This window comes from Cyanistes caeruleus, chromosome 8, assembly GCF_971803275.1.
Source record: "Cyanistes caeruleus chromosome 8, bCyaCae1.hap1.1, whole genome shotgun sequence".
Taxonomy (NCBI): Eukaryota; Metazoa; Chordata; class Aves; order Passeriformes; family Paridae; genus Cyanistes; species Cyanistes caeruleus.
The window spans coordinates 26,850,373-26,863,293 of NC_141708.1; the positions used below are offsets into that span (position 1 = coordinate 26,850,373).

Genomic DNA, 12,921 nt, shown 5'->3' on the forward strand with positions numbered 1-12,921 from the left:
CAAACATGCATCCCTCACCCTCAGCCTGACACTGGGGCTCACCCAGGCACGGGCAGGGTCCTGAGGGTGCTGCCTTTGAGTATCCCCCACCTCTATCCTCACCCAACTGGAATATCCTGCCTTGAGGAGACAGGCACACAGGTCCTCCAAGCTGCCAGGTGTGACCTGTGGTGCACTAGGGAACAGTGTGACTAGAGGAGTCTCGTCCCCATCCACAGTGGCCCATTTGTGTATAGAATCTTCTCTTTTGCTCACCTTTATGAGGGGCTACACTCAATCCTTTCCCAAGGGTCATTCCAAGTTTTCACATTGTAAGCCACTTCTATTCCTTTCTAGCAATCTATTCCCTCCATATAGAACTTCACACAAGGAAGGGTGGCTGGATCTCTAGTGGGGCAAAGAGAAAGATGCTGAAACATCAGAAAAGAACCCTTTCAAGTCCCGTTTCTTTCTGTTCAGGAAGCAGTTAATAATTCTTGTTACATTTGAACACTTACAGCAGCTCTCAGTTTGTTCCTAAGCCTTCACAACACCCTCCCATCAGACCTAGCTCAGCTGAGAGAGGGGGATCAACACCCCTCCCAAATGCTTTTAGGAATGTACAATTGCTCCCTGAGTCTTCAGAATGGGCTGCAAAACCAGTAAATTTCCTATGTGCTTCCAGGCTTTGTTCCTAAGATGCACAGCCCCACAGACTCACTGAGCAATCGTGCCCTCAGGCTGCAGGTCAGGAAGCATTTCGGGGGTTAAGAGCCATACATGGGTCAGCAGCAGCTTTCTGGCTGTGTTATTTTACCTGCCATGTATTACAGCAGTGCAGCAGAGCAGGCACATGCAGTCAGCTCTTTGTGCTGACCCTGACATCCTTCCTGCCAGGCTGGAAACAGCAGTTCATTGAACCTGTCCCTTCCAGCACATCCTTATCAGCACTCCTGCTGGCCCTAAACCAGGCCTGCTTTTCCCCTAAACCCATTACAGAGCAAAGTTGCAGGGCTTTCTTGTCCCAGATTTTCTATGTCCAGCAAGGTTGACTGTTTTCATTCAAAGCATCAAAAATGTGCTTACTGGAAGATACTTGTGACCAACTTTAACATCAACAGGTCTCAAATCTGGGCAGCCATAATGATGCAATTGACATACAGCTTTCTCACTCTAAATTTGATGAGAAAAAGTATAAAATTGCTTGAAATTCAGATCTGGAGAATTTATTCTTTTATCTTTCTTTAAGAAAATTGATAGTTAAAGGAAGCTGAGTAACCAGTAGCCTACAGATCCATTAGGCCAAATCCAGACAATGCTGATGAATTTCTCTTGAGAAGAAGGACAGCATTCTTTTTCAAGAGAATGATTTCAGAACATTTCTGCCACTGTGGCTCAGCCTGACTAGCATTCATGTTTTCCTGAGAACTCCAACCAGAGCTTAGACATGTGAGAATGTATTTAATTTCATGAAATTAAAGTCCTATGCCCAGCCATGGAAGAAAGCTTTCAAAATTACAGTTTACTGATATGGGTGCTTGGGGGTCATATGAAAGCAAGCCACCAGCTCCCTGACTTTGAGTCACCTTGTGTGAGGACAGGCAGTCAGCTCTGCTTGCCTGCTGAGGAAGGGCACTACCCAGGCAGAGCTGTCAGACCTGCAGGTCAGCTTTTGTCAGTCTCCATCCAGGCAACCAGGGCTTCCACATGCAAGAGAGGAGAAATCCAGTCCTAACCCAAAAGACCTTTATCTAACCTAAAATTCACTGGCACACTTTGACCATCTACTCCTCTTCAGAAGAGGAAATGGGGTAGGAAAACCATCCTGATTGATTGGTGCATCCTAAAACCATGTAGAGAAGTCCTTCTCTCACCCCTTCCCGTTTACAACCCCACAGTCTTTTCTTGCACTGCCTGTCTGCTGTCATTTAGAGCAACTTTTTCCTGCCAGGTGGGTGACCTGGACCTGCCCAGACTGTGTCTCCTGAACACCTTCCATCAGCCCTGAACCTGCTGCTCTTTGGGGGGCAGGTTTGAGTGCCCACAAACACTGCTTGAAATTTGTTCACATCTGTCTGGAGGCTCTGCATGCAAACCCTGGAAGGCTGATACTTGCTGTCTGTTGATTCAAAGCCACTCAAGCCAGTGAAACTGCACCTTCCACCAGGCAGATTTTATCTTAATGCATTTTTGGGATATGTTTTAGTCTTCCACAATAAGGCAGCCCTCCAGGAACAATATGCTGTCTTGTGGGTAACACTGCTCATTTGCCTGAATGTCATCTGCCACAGCCAATTTGGATCAGGTTTTGGATATCTCCATTGTAAAGTATTTTCAAGTGTTTCTGAAGAATAACAGCCCCTTAGCACAGTCTGAGAGAGTCTTCAAGATAATAACTAATGCACCATGGACAAATTTAACTTTTTCAATGCCTATAACCAGTCAGAAGCTCTCCACTCCAGATGCTACTTGTACCTTATTGAAATTGGCATTCTGTATGCAGTTCCAGTTTTCAGTTTTTACATATACTGAGACACCCAAAATAATTCCAGTCAGTCAGGCGTAGGAGCTAGCACAGTAAGTGTTCACACACAAACTCGAAGCAACTGAAATGCACCTGAGACTGTTTAAAAACATGAAACTGACCATCACCTTCCATTTGACATAAACAGCAGGGTTATTTCTTACAGAGATCTATAAAGAAAGCAATCCTGTCAGGTAAGTGATATCACATTAACTTCAAACTTTCCAATACATCCCAATTAATTACCACAGATATCATTCCATTAGGCTATGTGCCACATGTCTAACACATCTGTCAACCTATTTTGTCTATAAACACTCTGTATAGAGTTGTGGATATAAACATAAACACTATACAGAGTGTTTCTATCCAACGTGCATCATGACAAGTTCTGCTTCTTGTGCCTGGGAGAAAACAACTGCTGGTTAGACATCCCAATTATAGCAGGCATGATCTCTGAATAAGCCTCTATTCTGCAATTTTATTTTTCTGAGGAAAGGAAGATGATTTGTGTGGGTTTATCTCATACAGTCTCCATGAGATCTGCCAGGTCACCTACATTTATCTTCATTGGGAATAATGCCGTAACACTACTGACATGACTTTTTTCAAGGAGCAACATAGATGCAGCTCTCCTCTTTGCAGAATTAATCTTTTTGAAAGCTGTCAGAATTTTTAGACCTGTAAAAACTGGTGGTTTTGAGCTCTGTCATCTCCTTGCTTTTTCATCTTGGATATAAGACCAGCTTTCTCAACAAAGCAGACCAGTTCTTTTGCCTTTATTTTACTTTGGCAGTTAGCAAGGCAGCCCACTGATACAAACAATCTCATGTGCTTCAAAGACTTAGCAAATCTCTACAAAGCACTATTTTTAGTTTGGTTATCAAACAAATAGAACAGTAGCTTATGGAGAATGAAAACAAGGTCCCTTTTTTAAGCATGTTTTGCAATAAGCCAAAGATGATATTGCACAAAACCTTACATCTCCTCTTAAATCAAGGGACTATCACATGGACTCTCTGCTCTGCTTCTCCCAGATGTCATTTCCTCCCATGCACAACCACCAGAATGTCTTCCTTACACTTCCTTAATATCCATTAGCAAAAAGCAATAAATAATTGCACCAAAAAAACCTCAACCCTTCAGGCCAGTTTTGGGGTAGCTTTAAGCTGCCTTTCATGCAATAAGGGCTTTGTCCTTTTGATAATTTAATCACATGTTTAGCTTCACCCTGCATTTGATTGCTATCCTTCCATCTGTTCTGCACTCTCAGTTGAAAAGGAGGCAAGCTAGGACCACATAAGCAGGCAGGGCTCCCAGGGCCTGCTTCCAGAAAACAAACCACTACAGAACACCACACTAAGAGAAGTCACCACTAATTCTGTCCTTATGTGACTTGCCCACCAGGATATTCTTGCAAGTTTGGGCCTTATTTTTTTTTTTTTTTTTTCAAAACTACATTCATGTAGATACTAAACCTCCTTGGTTTACTTTTACAAATGATGTCATTCAAAAAAAAAAATTACTTGGTCTCTGAACAACAACGTATCAGAGTCTGTTCTAGATGTTAACTGGTGCCCAGGGCTGAGGGCTATGAACAAAGCCTGCTGTAGAGAGAGTTTGCTTTACTTAATGGGAGTTAAGCATCTAAATAAAGACTTGAACTTTGATGCCTCAATTCCCATATGTAAAATAGTGAAATGGGATCTGCAAGAAGCTGGGGAAAGTGCAAAGGAAAATACTACACAAGAGGAAAGTACTGCAGCCTAGGAGCATAATTTGCCCTCATGCATTTAGAAAAAACGTAGTTCTGCAGCTCCAAGAAAAGTGTGCTCCAGTAAAGGGTGTGACCTAAAATATTCCCATACAACTCAGCCATCATAATGTCTCATGGCCTGTGGATCAGCTCCAGTCCACTCAAAATTCCTAATCCAGGCTCTCTTTCCCCAGACAACACTCCTGGGTAACATACCCATGTTGGGAAGGTAGAATTAGAAAGAAATTATAAATGTGATTTTGTAGCCAGAAAGGCTAAGGAAGAAATACAAATGATAGCACGGTTTGAATAATTCAAAGAAACCAACCGGGCTGGTATGCCAGAACACATTCTTTCCTGCAATAAAACCAAGCTGAGACCCCTCATCCCAGCCTTATAAGGAAAGGTCTGAAAGACCCTGAGATAACTAAAAATATGCAAAAATAGCGATTTCTATAGGTTGTACACAAATGTTACTATATTAGTATACTTAGAAAGATTGGTTAGTTAAGGAATAGAATATTCAAAGGTATAGGTTATATAAGTAGTAGTATAGAAGAGCTCGGTCTCTTTTTTCTCTGACCCTCCTCTTTTTTTGCTCTCTTTTTGCTCTTTCACTCTCTTTTCACTCTCTTTTTTTTCCGGGCTCTCTTCTCTTTTTCACTCTCTTTTCACTCTTGCTTGCTCTTTTTTCTGTCTCTCTACCTCTCTACCCCACGCCCTGAAATAAACTTCTAACACTTAACTCGATTATAGAGGTCTTTGCCGTGTCTCTGACCGTCCCCAGAAAGCGTCTCCTACAGATTGGCGAGCCAGGCAGGAGCAGATCGTTTTCTTCAGCTGTAAGAGACCCTCATGGACGGTAACTAACACTTATCTGTCGTGCCTGCTTTCCCAGTACCGTGAGCAAGGACCACGCTGCTTAGCAGCGAGTTGGGCCGAAGCTCTTTAAAGTTGCAAGGGGAGTTCCTGAGTCCAGAGACGCTGAGGATCGGTGTCTTTTGGAGCTCTGGGAGACTCAGCCCGGGATTGGAGCACAGCGAGGTGCCTGGCACCGCTTGGTGCTGTGCTGGAAAGGGGTTCTGAGCTCGCTGCAGTGTTGCAAAGCAACAGCTAGAAGCGGAGCTTGGTGAAGGAACCCGAAAAGCAGCGTCTGGAGCCGCAGCAGGGGAGCCTGGCCAGCCCCCACGAGAAGCTGGGATTGGATACGCTGTTTTCTCCGGTACTGAGGTTAGTGTGCACAAGTTTTAATCATGGGACAATCTTACTCTATTCACGACAGAGACCTCTATAAGCGACTAAAACATTTATTACGCTCTGAGTCCAATAATTTACCGAAACAAGAGCTAAAAGATCTTTTAGAATGGACTCTACTTAACTTCCCCAACGCTGACCGTTCAGCTGTATTTACTAGAGATTTTTGGGACACGGTCGGTATTAAACTCTTTAATAATATCTCACACCGCGATATGACAGCCGCGCAGCTGGTCCCAGCGTGCAGGGCCCTGGTAGAACTCTTTCATAATAAGCAACAACCATCAGTGGCTGTCGCGTCGGATCCAGTCCCTACTACGCGTTTGTCCCTGGCCACGGAGACCCGAAACGTGGCCAGGCCCGTTCCGGCCCCCCGAAACTCAGCGACATCCGCAGTTCCGCGCGTCCCTTCCCCACCCCCCCCAGCCCCCGTGATTTCGCAATCTGTTCCGGTGATCCCATCCCCCTCGGCAGACCCTGCGGCCCCCGCCCCTGCTCCCCCTCCCCCTCCCGATACTGTTCCCGCCCCCAGTGTTGCAAGCGGCGAGCTCCCCGCTCCCTCCAGAAGCCCCGTCTCCGCTGTCACAACCCCCGCGCTGCCCACCCCCGGCTCTGCCCTCGCGGTGCACCCCGCCCCTCCCGCTCCCGTCACCGCTGCGACCCCGCCCCTTGACTCCGCCCCTGCGCCTCCGCCCAGCGATGTCATCGTGGCTCCTCCCCCCGTCGGTGCTGTCGCCTCAACTTCACCACCCCTCCTCCCCACCGGAGAATCTCCCGCTCCTCCCCCGCTGCACCCTGCGGCCGTCATTGCGGCTACTGCCTATATTCTATCTGCGTTACAAAATCACACTTCAGCCTCTTCCTTAACTCTTCCACTACCTCCTGTCACCGCGGAGTCAGCCCCGCCGGCAGCAGCGGGTCACACCCCGGCCCCTGAGCCGACACAGACCACTGCTGCCTCGAACATCTCGTTGTTTCATTTTTCTCCGCCTCCCGTTTTGCCGCGACCCGTAGACGTTCCAGCCTCCGCTGCCCGGTCCACCCCGGCCGCCTCAGCTCCTTCTGCTGTTTCTCTCTGGCCACGTGGTCCCGAGCCGCAGCAGGTCCCGGTTCTGTCTGCCACGAAAGCGGCCACCACCGACCCCGGACCGGAACTTACACAAACGCAGTGTCAACCACAGGTTTCCACACGGTCACAAAACACCGCGCTACTCCCGCCAGCGTCTGGTCCTGTGTATTCCCCCGATCCTCTACCAGACCCGGCTGTAATATCACCAAGAACTGCCGCTTCGCTGTCAGATGCCCCCGCGTATTACAACTGCGAACAACTAAAACCTGCTTCCCTGCCCCCGGCCGTGCCGCAGCTCCCAGAGGCTTATCCGCAAGTCCAGCACCCCGTTCTGCCCCCTGACCGTCCCCTATCGCAGCTACTGTCAGCCGACACTACAACTACAAGGCCGCCGCTACACCTGACTACACAAAAGGTACAAAAGGAAAGGGGAATTTCTAACACAGTATCTGCATTAATAAATACAGGAGAGACAGTGAACTATTCTATGCATGCAACAGCTAATCCCCTGACTTTACCACTTCAAAGTGAGATTGTAAAATCCGAAGCTCCACTACACATAAATTCCCAAGAATGTTATGATGATAGCCAACTTACAAACTGGCTGGAAGTTAAAAGACAAATTTGCAAAGAAGAAAACATAAACCCCCTAGCAATGCCGGTGTTATTTAGTCAGCAGGCGGGCGGTCCAAGAACATGGACAGCTATTCCACCCCAGGAGATAAAAGAACTGCGAAAAGCGATAAAGGACAGTGGCATTTGCTCTCCATATTTTAAACAACTACTGAAAAGTACACTAGAAGAGCATACTCTCACACCCAATGACTGCAAAAATCTTGCTAGCATCACCCTTACAGATTCGCAATTTATGCTATGGGAATTGAAATGGAAGAGACTACTCAGAAATGTATTGGACAATTATAGACGTAGTAATGATCCAGATTTGCGTGCTCTCACCCTGTCAAAGCTCACAGGTGAACCTCCAGATGACCGAAATGAAAATCAGATAAACCTGCCTAGGGTAGCATTAGATGACATCAAAAAAATGGCACGCCGAGCCTTTTTGCAAATTCAGCCTGCTGGAACTTTTGAAAAAGCTTATAACCTTATTAGCCAAGAAGCCTCTGAGCCATTCACAACATTTGTGGATCGTGTAATTCAAGCTGCTGAACGCCAGTGTGGTGATGATATAGCCCGTCCAATTATGATACGGGACATTATCGAAAATAATGCTAATGCCGAATGTAAGAAGGTGATCAAAGCCCTGGGAAAAGAAAAGCCAACAGTGCCAGAAATGATAGACACTTGTAACAAAATAGGAAGTCCACAACATGTAGCAGCAATTCAAGCAACTGAATTGAGGAGAACCTTAGGAGAGAAGCTGGAAAAAGCTCTTTTAGCACAAACATCACAAGCTGCAGTAATCGCAGCTCAAGCAGAGGCACGAGATCAAAAGCTCACTGAAACCCTACTGCACATCGAAGTCTGCTGAAACCTCCACACCAGCCAGTGAACCTGCAAAAAAGAGCCAAGAAGCAGACGCCCAAGCCTGATCTACGCAGAATCTTCAAGAAGAAAGTGATCTACCAGAAGCAGCTCAAAAAAAAAAAAAAAAAAAAAAAAAAAAAAATGGAGTTCTGTCGTTTACCCAAGTGCATGTTGTTTTTATCTTTTTGTTTTACTCTGTATAGTGATAATTGTAGTTTTAATAGCTATACCTTGTATACTCCAATGCATGCAGAAACTAATGAGTAGAACCGTATCTAATATCTTAGTTATTCATAGACAAAACGGGGGAGATGTTGGGAAGGTAGAATTAGAAAGAAATTATAAATGTGATTTTGTAGCCAGAAAGGCTAAGGAAGAAATACAAATGATAGCACGGTTTGAATAATTCAAAGAAACCAACCGGGCTGGTATGCCAGAACACATTCTTTCCTGCAATAAAACCAAGCTGAGACCCCTCATCCCAGCCTTATAAGGAAAGGTCTGAAAGACCCTGAGATAACTAAAAATATGCAAAAATAGCGATTTCTATAGGTTGTACACAAATGTTACTATATTAGTATACTTAGAAAGATTGGTTAGTTAAGGAATAGAATATTCAAAGGTATAGGTTATATAAGTAGTAGTATAGAAGAGCTCGGTCTCTTTTTTCTCTGACCCTCCTCTTTTTTTGCTCTCTTTTTGCTCTTTCACTCTCTTTTCACTCTCTTTTTTTTCCGGGCTCTCTTCTCTTTTTCACTCTCTTTTCACTCTTGCTTGCTCTTTTTTCTGTCTCTCTACCTCTCTACCCCACGCCCTGAAATAAACTTCTAACACTTAACTCGATTATAGAGGTCTTTGCCGTGTCTCTGACCGTCCCCAGAAAGCGTCTCCTACATACCCATCCTCATTTCTGCCCTGTTCAGCAGGAGCTGCTTATACTGGTCTCCTTGACTTCATCCAGGATATTCTGGGGAGAGAGTATGAAGGAAGAGGGACAGAAGCTTCAGGAAAGTTGGGGGGAAATTTGAAGAGGATCTAGGATGCCTGGATCTAGGCCCTGTGGCTGCCTATAGTGGACCAGTCACATAAGAGGTATGATGATCCTTGGTTAAATGAAACAGAATTATTGTACAACCAATATACTGGAGTGACATCCCAAATCAGACAGGAGCTGAGAGCAACACCACTGTATATTAAATAAGGCTTGCAGCACTAAGACCTAGATTTCAGAGGAGCCCCACAGCAGGAGAACAATGCTACTTCAAATGTATCCAGTGTCAGAGGCAGTCCAGCAAGATGGACTGTAAGCCCCAGGCTAGCTTTGCCTGCAATAATCTGTTGGCTTGACTCTGTGACAGATTGAAATGCAGTAACAGTGTTTATGCAACTAAATCTTGTTCTAATCTATTAGTTTATGTAACCTTTGCTCATGGACATACTGACTCATAGGTCTCAGGAATCTAAAGAAAATCTCCTTTAACTCTCTCCCATCCTTCAACCCCTGGTTGCCCAATAAACAGGTTGTCAGAGATCTTGTTCATTCTCTTTGAGGAAAAATTATGTTTGCAATAGGAAAAAAGGTGTCAATTAAATTTCTCAAAACCAGTGTATTTCTCCATGCATGCAAATGTAGTTATATAATAAGCTCACCCACGCTGTGCAGGTGTCCTTCAGGTTAGTATTTCCAACCACAGTATGCACCACTTCAGCCCTAGGCTGGGAAAGGCACAGGAATTGTTTGCTTAGCTCCTACAGAAAAAAACCAAACCACTGCTTTCTAGCATTTAGACTTTTTTTTTTTTTTTTTCCCTAAGGAAAACAAGACAACAATACCTTGTCAGTAACACTTATTCTTCCTGGCTTGAAAGATTTACTTTCATCCTTCTCATCTTTCTTGTATTCCCTAGAACATTCTCACCTCTATTTTAAGTGAAGAGCTAATCACAGGAAGAGTGTGCAGCATTCTTTCTGCAGCAGTCACAACTCTAATAATTACCACACAAAACGTGCCTGCATCAGCTTATTTTATCCCTTCCTGGCTAGGCTGTAATCTAGATTTTTGTCAGATTTGAGTTAGATCAACCCTTTTTGAGTTTTTTGGAATGTGGGGTTTTTTTGTTTGGGGGGGGGGGGGTTGTTTGAGGGGAGGATTTGTTTGGTTTTGTTTGTTTGTTTTGCTTTTGTGTGTTGGTTTGGGGTTTTTTTGTTGTTTTTTTTTATTTTTTTGTTGTTTTGGTTAGGGTTTTTTTTCCTTTGCTGTCACTGGAATAGTTCACACAGCTGCTGTAGTGTTTCCCTCGTGACATTTGTTAAGTACCCTATACCCGATTAAATTTCTAACCCTTTGTATCTAGGATTCTGACACAAGCCAAACCTAGTTTCATCGATATCAACTGGAATGAAATTTGGAACCAAATCCCATAGTATTGGGTGTATTTAGGAGAGATCATTATGTATTGTTGATTCATGCTGGACACTATCAGTACTAGATAAACATTCTGTAAATGGATCAAGCATTCCTTATTACTTGTTGCAAAAGCAGCGTAAGAACGGGCAGAGTGCTTCTTTCTATTAAGATCCTTTGCAGGTGGGATGGTGCCCCGGTGGATTCTCGGTCACACTGCACCGTTTACTCCGGCAAAGGCAGAGGCTGTGTCCGAGCGAGGCCGGTCACCTTCCAGCACCGCCCTGCGGGGCTCCTCGCCAAGGAAATCCAGCAGGGACAGCCCCAGGATGGCGCCTGCTGGCCACCTCCTGGCCACTTGGCAAAGACAATAACATCACTTACCCACATGAAACAATGACTTAATTATATGAAAGGTTTACCCCTTTTTCCCTACACTCAGCATTTTAATTTTTTTCCTTACACCATTGATCCTCAAGAGCTCCCTACAGTCTTTCCCAGGCTTTTGAGCAAGCTTTATTTCTTTTTAAACACAAAAATGTATGGGATGACACCCTTAAATCTGTTGCTGCTATACAGAGAGCAGTTTTCGGTGCATGTGCCTGCAGAAACATCTTTAAGTTAGAGCAAACAGCTCTGCAGCTTCCAGTATCTAATTCCAGATGTAAATGCTTCCAAAAAGAAACATCACCTTTTGCTCTCAGTTAAAAGTTTGCATCCCATAAAGCTGTACCAGTTAGGGCTGTATTACACATGGTGTAATTGTTATGCTGCATATATGATTTTGTGCTTCCCTGAAAATCTTAAGATGGATTAGTGTCTACGAATTCACCTGCCTGCTCAGCAATCCCTGCCCATTTGTCTAATTCACATTATGTCTGGCTTAAATTCATTATCCCTCATTCAGAGAGGGAGAGGCTTTGGAAAAAATGTCTAAAATATACACCAGTCTTGCCTTAGAGCAACTTCTGCTGTTCACTACAGCTGTGTGAACAGTTCATTTTTCGTGTGTACACACATAATCTTGCAAGGCCCTGCCAAAGTTATGGAGTTTAGATTACTCTTATCAAGGCCAGGAAGTATACAAAACTGGAACAAAAAGCCAAATATTGCCCCCAAAAAGCTCGAAAACTAAGCAAAATAGACCTTCACAAGTAATTTTCTCTACAAAAGCCTCTATTTGTGCATATTATCTCTGAACTTGGAGTTTATTAATAAAGTCACTTTAAAAGGAACATTTTGTAACCTTATTTTCTTAAAACATCAATAGCCAGCTACTAACTTTCTTAGTGCAATTTACATCAGAAAAAAAACCTTGCAACCATAAGAACACATTCTAGTAAAAGCAAACCTGAAATTCCCATCACAAAACACAGGAAGGAAAAGTCACTCGAAAGGAAAAAAGTTCACATTTTTCCATTTTACTTCATACATTAAAAAAATGGTCACCTTTAAGAGAACTTTTTGCTTTGCTCTATTATTTGCACCAAAGCTCAGGTTTGGACAGGAGGTGGTGCTATAGCCTGTGTAAATTTTGCTATTAGACAACACCAACAGCTAAAGCTTACTAAAAGCAAAAGGAAAAGGTAAAAAAAGAGAAACATTCTGAATCCTGTAGAGATGCTGGCATGTGGATTTTACCTACAGATGCTTTCATATCAGTAGGTATTCTGTAACAGTGCTAAAAAGGTTTGTAAGGCATTCAAATGTTCGTGTCTGTCAGGGATTTCAAATACCTAACAAAAGATGGCTATCAAAGCACAGGAAAAATCTGTCTGACACAGCTCTGTCCAAGCTGTAACTGTTTTTATGTGGCAGAGGCTCTGCTGAGCAGTTCTGTGCCATGAGGAAACCGATGGAACAGTGGAAGATTTTTGCAGATCCAGAGAGAGCATTCTGTCTGCCTCTCCCTGAAGAATATCAAGGTTAGCTGCAGGGTCAGTTTCACTGGGCTAAGATGAAATGCCAAAGTACAAATCCAAACCCCACGGCTAGGTTAATGCTATTTCCCCTCAGCTCCTTTCTTCTTTTGCTGCCTTTCTCCTCACGCCTATCTAGAAGCACCAAACATGGCACCTTGTGAAGATTTTTTTTCTTGTTGTCCATGTTCCCCTGTCTCTACCCCCATTTCACACCTGTAATTTTACTGGGAGAGCTATTCTGGGTTGCAGTCTGCTCGGCCAAGCTGAGAGAAAACAATTGTGGAAGACTCATTCCCTTCTGGATGCACTTCTCCCATTCCCATCTTTTCTTTGGAAAGGAAAATAACAAATAACTCCCAGAATGGATCCAAAGGGCAGATATTTCTTTCACATATTTTTTCTGAAACTGTCAATTATCCATATCCTCCAAAGCCAAGAACTAGGTGTCAGACTAAGGCCAACAGTAAGACTGTGGGAGAAATTCTTATCTCAGTTACACAAGTGTGGATCTGGAGGAACTCCAGT

The 12,921-nt window shown here is 44.1% G+C and overlaps 2 protein-coding genes across 2 annotated transcripts in view; one reads left to right on the top strand and one right to left on the bottom strand.

Annotated features, from left to right (window-relative positions):
- GPRIN2 (G protein regulated inducer of neurite outgrowth 2) overlaps window positions 1-12,921 on the bottom strand; it is a 40,220-nt gene that overhangs the window by 19,480 nt on the left and 7,819 nt on the right. The gene's annotated exons all lie outside the window — the stretch shown is intronic.
- Window positions 7,238-8,074, top strand: LOC111945457 (endogenous retrovirus group K member 5 Gag polyprotein-like). The gene has a single exon (XM_086900583.1). It carries the CDS (start codon window positions 7,238-7,240, stop codon window positions 8,072-8,074), a length of 837 nt encoding a protein of 278 aa, XP_086756709.1.